The sequence below is a fragment of the Tupaia chinensis genome, unplaced genomic scaffold (assembly GCF_000334495.1).
Source record: "Tupaia chinensis unplaced genomic scaffold, TupChi_1.0 Scaffold139491_1, whole genome shotgun sequence".
NCBI lineage: Eukaryota > Metazoa > Chordata > Mammalia > Scandentia > Tupaiidae > Tupaia > Tupaia belangeri.
Genome location: NW_006199376.1, coordinates 1157415 through 1164976, shown reverse-complemented (window position 1 = coordinate 1164976; position 7562 = coordinate 1157415). Strand labels below are relative to the sequence as shown.

The following is a 7562-nucleotide window of genomic DNA, read 5'->3' as shown; positions in this document are numbered from 1 at the left end:
AAACCCATGTGCCACCCCTGCAGCCTCCTAGGGCTCCTTGCCCTCTCCATCACTGGCAAATGCAGTTACAGCCCAGAACCTGACCAGCAATGGACGTAAGTTGACTTAACACCAACGACCCCCTTCCCGATTCCCTGTTCTCACCTGCCCTGGTCCTAGCTTATCCTCATCCCCAGGTTCCTCAGCTCAGCCCACTACCACTCACCTTCTGTTACCCATTTTCACTCTGGAGTCCCATGCAAGGTCTCAGCTCCCAATCCGGAGCCTCCCCTAACTACAATTTCCCATCCTCACCCTAACCAAGGCCATGTACCTGACCTCTAACCCTGCAGGCTACCCCCAGGCTGGGTGTCCCTGGGCCGTGTGGACCCTGAGGAAGAGCTGAGTCTCACCTTTGCCCTGAAACAGCAGAACCTGGAAAGACTCTCGGAGCTGGTGCAGGCAGTGTCGGATCCCCGCTCTCCTCAATACGGTGCCTGCTGGGACTGGAATCAGGATGTGGGATGCAGTGGAGGGACATAGCGTTGGGCTGGGCTGGGCATGGGATGGTGCAGATCATGTCAGGGTTATGTTCTCGGTGCCTGTCAAGGGCATAACATAGGGCAGATAACTGGCAGTGGCTATTACTGAAGAGTTTCTTAATGAAACAGTGAACTGGAACTAAGCTGTTCAAAACTAACTCATATTCTTTGATCCACAACTTTCTACCTGTGTTCTTCAGGCTAAAAACCTATAGTCAATGTAGTTAAGAGCACAGGCTTTATGATTAGATCTGGATTCAAATTCTGACTCTGTTGCTGACCAGCTACCAAAGGAGAAGAGCATCTAGTACATCTCAACTCAAGTTCCTTCCCTTCCCCCTCGAATCTATGCCCATTTCCTCCTCTGTTCTGCCTCTGTTCTTAGGAATTGCCTCTCTCTGTTCCTCCTCTGTTCTTAGGAATTGGTTTCAATTCCTAAGTAACTTTTAGGTTAGACCACTTCACACCATCCCTTGTTGTTACCAACTAAGTTTTTGCCCCCAATTACCAGAGGGCATGTGCACTTGCCTGAGGGACAGAAGGAGAAAGTACCTCTGCCCTGGAATATAATCACTCTCCAATCCCTTCTCCTCCGTTTCTCCATCCTGTTGGAATTTTAGGTACAGGTGCATGTATGCACACAGGCCCAGAGTGCTCGAGTCACCAGAGCTGGGAGTCGAATCATGGTTGGACATGTGGGATTCCACTTCCTTAACCATCAGGCCAGAGGGCCAGACCCTCAATTATTAATCTCTCTCCTGAACTAGTGCCCAGTCCCCTCACTAATCTGCAGTCCTCTCCCCTCCACATCATTCCAAAACAGTCTCTCCAAGACCCATATTGGATTGTATCCTGGTTAAAGCACTTCCAGGCAGAGGGAGGCTGTGTGTTAAAAGTGGGTTGGGGGAGGGACATCTCAGATTCACCCAAGGTGAGCACTAGTGTGCCTGGTTCTGTGCAGGAAACAGTACCTCACCATCATGTTAGGCTTAAGACAAAAAAGTATTAAGATTTGAGCTAAACTAGGTGTTATAATTGGTTCCAAAGTTTGAAAACTTTTATTGGAGATAAACTTAAAATGAAAAATTTCAATTTATTACTCTCATTTGCTGTTCATGATCTTGGCAGAGCATGCTGCGGTGCAGCATTTAAAGCCTAGTAGCCTTTAGGGCAAATCCATATTCTTGGCCATGACCATCCAAGTCTCTCCAGCCTTTTCTCTCTGCCACCCTACCTGTCTCAAATATATCTTGTCCCCGTATCACTCTTCTTCACTCTGTTTCATGTTCCCTGGGAAGTCCTAATGTCTCATGGTTAAGGTTCAGAGTGGGCATTCTGAGAAAGCAATAAAGCAAGAGCCTTTCTGAATCTCTGCAGGAAAATACCTAACCCTAGAGGATGTAGCTGAACTGGTCCGGCCATCACCATTGACCCTCCACACAGTCCAAAAATGGCTCTTGGCAGCTGGAGCCCGGAACTGCCATTCTGTGACTACACAAGACTTTCTGACTTGCTGGCTGAGTGTCCGGTGAGAAGAAATAAGTGCTCCATGGAGGGAACCAATAATCCTATCAGGAAGACTAGTCACACCAATGGAAGGGAACTGAGAGCCTGGAGGGAGGGAAATGACTGGCTGCCCAGTGGTGCGCAGACTCCTCTTCTCCATTCAGTGCTTTCTGACCTCTGTTCTCTGCTCTCCGACCTCCAGACAGGCAGAGCGGCTGCTCTCTGGGGCTGAGTTTCATCGCTATGTGGGAGGACCTGCCAAGACCCATGTTGTAAGGTCCCCACATCCTTACCAGCTCCCACAGGCTTTGGCCAGCCATGTGGACTTTGGTAACATGCAGTGGGATTGGTGGGGGTTGGGGCAGGCAGATCCAGGAGCTGGAGAAGTTTAGATGCCACAGGGAGGGTTGGAGTGGGGGTCAGTGAAAAAGTGGGTATTGGAGTCTATAAGGTCTCCTCAAACCTAACTCCTCCCCACAGTGGGCGGACTGCACCGCTTTCCCCCCACATCGTCCCTGAGGCAACGCCCTGAGCCACTGGTGGCAGGGACTGTTGGCATGCACCTGGGGGTGACCCCATCTGTGATCCGAGAGCGATACAACTTGACAGCAAAAGATGTAGGCTCTGGTACTACCAACAACAGCCAGGCCTGTGCCCAGGTGAGCTAAGCAGAGAACCCCAGGGTCCTCACCCTGAGGCTTGCCCTCTGACCCATGATCCTTATCTGATTCCCTCCACAGTTTCTGGAGCAGTACTTCCATGCCTCAGATCTGGCTGAGTTCATGCACCTCTTTGGTGGCAACTTTGCACACCAGACATCAGTGGCCCGTGTGATTGGAAAACAGGGCTGGGGTCGGGCTGGCATTGAGGCCAGTCTAGATGTGGAGTACCTGATGAGTGCTGGTGCCAACATCTCCACGTGGGTCTACAGTAGTGCTGGTACTGCCAAGGGGACTGACCGATGGGGAAAAGGGTGGGAGGTGGGTTTGCTCCTTGTTCCCTTAAAGGATGCCATGGGCTGGAGGGAAACTCTGACAACCCCCACCAGTGACTACCCTTGTGCCCACCCCTCAAAAAATAAAATCCAGGCCGGCATGAGGCACAGGAGCCCTTCCTGCAGTGGCTCCTGCTACTCAGTAACGAATCAGTCCTGCCATACGTGCACACCGTGAGCTACGGAGATGATGAAGACTCCCTCAGTAGTGCCTACATCCAGCGGGTCAACACTGAGTTCATGAAGGCTGCCGCCCGGGGGCTGACCCTGCTCTTTGCCTCAGGTGATGCCTTTACCCTAAATTAAGACCCACCCACCCACTCACCCAACTGAGAGCTTTGACCACATTGTGACCACAGAACCCGGTCTCTAACTTAAAATCTAAACGCAGACCTTCCATAGCGACTACTGGCCTGACTTCTAAACTTGGCCCTTCTGCAGTAATAAATGACACCTGAATTTTCCCTCTGACATCTGAACCCATATACGAAGTTCTGACCAATTAATATGACTACTAAACTTGGTATCCCTCCCAGGTGACAGTGGGGCTGGGTGTTGGTCTGTCTCTGGAAGACACCAATTCCGTCCTAGCTTTCCTGCCTCCAGGTAAGCACCCCAACCCACCACTTACCTGCAGCCACAAACCTTTCACCTGTGATTGACAATCTATGACCTTTCCCTTGACCCCATCAGGTGCTTCTGCGGCTCAGCCCTCAGCTTTACCTGCCCTGGTTGCTACATACACTCTCCTCTGTTCTTCCTTTAGGCCCCAGGCATTTTACTGGAAGATGGGGTGAATGTTCTGTAGAGGATAGTGTGCACAGTCACCTCAGGCCATGCCTTGAGGGTTCAAAACAATCTTAGCATGTACATGCTTCTGCATAGACTCTAGCTCCTCCAGCAAGACCCAGCCCATATTCACCCATCCCCACACATCTTAGAGGTCCCTTTGGGTCCTCTATCTGAATGCTGGCTTTTGTCCTCAGTCCCTATGTCACCACAGTGGGTGGCACATCCTTCCAGAATCCTTTCCTCATCACAAATGAGATCGTTGACTATATCAGCGGTGGCGGCTTTAGCAATGTGTTCTCACAGCCTTCCTATCAGGTATGTGTACATTTGTGCGCATGGATGGGGGAGTGATGGACCCTCATTTCAGCAGACTGTGGGCAGACCTCAGGCCAATATTCACTCCACAATGCCTTTAGGAGGAAGCTGTAGCCAAGTTCTTGGGCTCTAGTCCCCACCTGCCTCCATCCAGTTACTTCAATGCCAGTGGTCGTGCCTACCCAGATGTGGCTGCACTTTCTGATGGCTACTGGGTGGTCAGCAACAACATACCCATTCCGTGGGTATCTGGAACATCGGTGAGCATCAGCCAGGCTCCAAACCTCCACTCAGGAACTACCCTTACCTTCTGCCCCTGAGACCTTGCACCCAGAACCCTGACTCCTTAGAGATCTCGCATCCTTTCAAATATCCCTCCCTCAAAATCTGACTACTAACTGCCCCCTCACTCTTGCAGGCTTCCACTCCAGTGTTTGGGGGAGTCCTATCCTTGATAAATGAGCACAGAATCCTCAACGGCCGCCCCCCTCTTGGCTTTCTCAACCCAAGGCTCTATCAGCAGCATGGGGCAGGACTCTTCGATGTGAGTGTGGAAGGGAGGAGATGTCTTCATATGTGTATGGAGAGTACTAAGATGAACTTGGGGGGAAGTTCTGGGGTGGGATAGCCTATGGGTTATGAATACGGGGTGAAGAAGTACAGTCTGTTAGTACTGGTACCAGCAGGCCCAGATCTGATGTCCACCTTCTCCCTAGGTAACTCATGGCTGCCATATGTCTTGTCTGAATGAAGAAGTTGAGGGCCAGGGTTTCTGCTCTGGCCCTGGCTGGGATCCTGTGACAGGCTGGGGAACACCCAACTTCCCAGCTCTGCTGGAGACACTACTCAACCCTTGACTTCCCTGCCAGCAAAGCTGGCCTATCCCTTGCCCTGAAGCTGATGGCTTTGTCCCTTATTCTGTCTTGTTGGAAGCCCTGCTGAATTCTCAACTGTTGACTGCTACTTAAGACATCTCCCTAACCCTGTCATGCGGTGAGCTTGACTTGACTCCCATTCCTAACCTGCCCCATCATACTCAGGTTTCCCTACTCCTGCCTCAGGTTCCTTAACAAGATGCTATCACCAGCATTTTTTTTTTTTTTTTGGCTGTCCCCTGCTTCCACCTCTTCTTCCTCTTTTCAACCAGACTCTTCCAAAGGATTCTCCACACTGACCTTGTGCACTATTTCATTTCATGTTAAGTCACTGCAATAAAACCACTGTACACTATTTTACTTCATGTGTACTCAGTTGACTGCAATGAAACCTGCTCTCACCTTTTATCCTTTCCTTCCGGGACTCTGAATAACAGTGGCCTCCCTGCTGCTTCATCCAGTGCACCCTTCTCAATCTCTGTTTTATGGCCTTTCCATCATAATTGCCCACTCCTCCTCCTTCTTTCGTTTCCAGGGTTAACTTAATCTGACCTCTATTTTCCTCCTTCATGGACTTCTCTTCCTCTGCTTACTCACAGAGTGCTGGTGTTCTTCACTGCTCCATCCTTAGTCTTTTGCTTTTTGCATTTTACACATTGTCCTCAGGAACCAGTCACTGGCATGTATGGCTCTCACCATCTCACTACATCAGTCTTCCTCTCCAGTAGTGATTGATACCTTAAATGCAACACGTGTGACACTCAACACCTCGTCTCCCTCCTTCCCAAGCCTGAACCATTCCATCTCCTGTTTCTTCTTGGTAAAGGATTCTATCCCAGCCAGAAACCTGTCACCCTTCACTTCCACTTCCTCAAATACTACCCACCTCTGCCACCTTCGATCAACAGGTCCTACTGACTTCACCTTTTAAATATACCTTTATCAATCCCTAAGTTCTTTCTTCCAGTCTTATCTCCTAAATACATTAAGGCTTAGCCACTTCTCTCCATCAAGCTACATTCATTTAGAGCAATATTCTTTCTGAATTGTAGGAGGCCCTTGCAAAAACAGTCTCCTCACTTCCTGCCCATCTCTAAACCATCTTCCTAAGTAAAATATAAATCCCATCAGGCCATCTAATTGATTAAACCCTTTAGAAGATTACTAGATAACGTTCAGGCTTTTTATCATGGCTCTCAAACCTTACTTGCTATATGTCTGTGAGAAGTAATTTTTCCTCAGACCAGCAGTTAGCGTAATGTCTATGTTGATGGACTCCCACATAGTCAACCGTGGTTCGAGTCCTGGACCTGGTGGCTTAAACTCACACCAGGCGCGTGTGCATGCATGTCCAAGACCCCGAGAGGAGAATGGAGGAGAAGGGATTGTGGCATGACTGTCCCCCCTGGGGGGTGATTTCTTGCTTTCTGTCTCTCTGTCTCTCTCTGTCTGGCGAGCGCACGCGCCCTATAGCAAAAACCTTTCCAAAAAAAAAGGTAATTTTTCCTCTTTCCCACACTCCAAAAAATTTCATCTTTCCTTCCTGTAACACCACCCCGATACAGTTGCCTATTGACTTCCAAGATTCTTTCAAGACTCAGCCCCGAAGTCTATTTTCTTGTGATCTTTTGATTCCCCAAGGCTAAATTATTTTGGTATTGCAGAAAAATCCTAAATTTTAAAAATCCAATCTGTCAGAATCTTGATACAGACTAGGAGAGAGTCTTGAGCAAGTAAGTTTATCTTCCTGAGCCTGTTTCCTTATCTGCTACGAAGGAATATTAATTAATACCTGCCTTTCATAATAGGGAATAAAGTGAAGTAATGTCCAGAGGATGCCTGGCACCTGGAAGCAGGCAGATGTCAACTCCCTGCCTTCTTTGCACTGCACACCCCATGCCTACCTCTAGACTGCGCCGTATTGAAATTGTGTGTGTTTGCCTCCTTTTCCGAGACCCTTGGTGCCTAGAGGACTAAAATCTTATCCTACTTAACTTGTATCACTAGGCCCTAGTCCAGGAATTGGCAAAAAAATGGAATAAAAGTCTGCTGAATTGAAAAGCCACGTTTTCACTCGCTGTGATTTTGCATCTGTTTTCTCAGGCTGAAATACTTTCCATTTAGGGCAGCAGTGTGTGCCCTCCAGCTGCGCTCATCTCTGGAGGCAGCAGGCAGAAGAGACCAGGGGACAGGGGAGGAGGGGCACTTTGCAACTTCTCTATGAACTTAAAAGGCCAAACAACGGAACTAGAAAGATGCAGGCTAGCTGGAAATCCACAGTCGAGGGGTATGGGCTGATCACTCACAGAATGAGCTATCCCAGACCGGCAGAACAGAGCCCTGGACGTACAGTGATTCCCATCCCGACGACTGTTCTCGGAGCGCCGCGGGTGGAGGGAGGGAGGACGGCGGCGCAGCCCCAGGGTTTAGCCCAGCGCTTTAGGGTACTTCCTCTAACTGGCCCAGGGCACCGAGCACAGGCCGTAGGCCGGAACCAGAAGCTATGTCGTGACCAGCGGGGCGGGGGCGCAGCGTGTGACGTCACCAGGGGCTGCGTAA

The 7562-nt window shown here is 49.7% G+C and overlaps 1 protein-coding gene across 1 annotated transcript in view; it reads left to right on the top strand.

Moving 5' to 3' along the window:
• The window catches only part of TPP1 (tripeptidyl peptidase 1), a 5538-nt gene extending 175 nt beyond the window's left edge, over window positions 1-5363 (top strand). The window contains exons 2-13 of the mRNA XM_006161992.3: window positions 24-95; window positions 333-472; window positions 1899-2049; window positions 2230-2357; window positions 2508-2686; window positions 2768-2966; window positions 3116-3304; window positions 3558-3627; window positions 4008-4128; window positions 4230-4388; window positions 4547-4672; window positions 4845-5363. Coding sequence (XP_006162054.1) covers window positions 24-95; window positions 333-472; window positions 1899-2049; window positions 2230-2357; window positions 2508-2686; window positions 2768-2966; window positions 3116-3304; window positions 3558-3627; window positions 4008-4128; window positions 4230-4388; window positions 4547-4672; window positions 4845-4985 — 1675 coding nt within the window. The 3' untranslated portion in view covers window positions 4986-5363. The remainder of the gene's footprint in view (window positions 1-23; window positions 96-332; window positions 473-1898; window positions 2050-2229; window positions 2358-2507; window positions 2687-2767; window positions 2967-3115; window positions 3305-3557; window positions 3628-4007; window positions 4129-4229; window positions 4389-4546; window positions 4673-4844) is intronic.
• Window positions 5364-7562: the final 2199 nt, after the last annotated feature.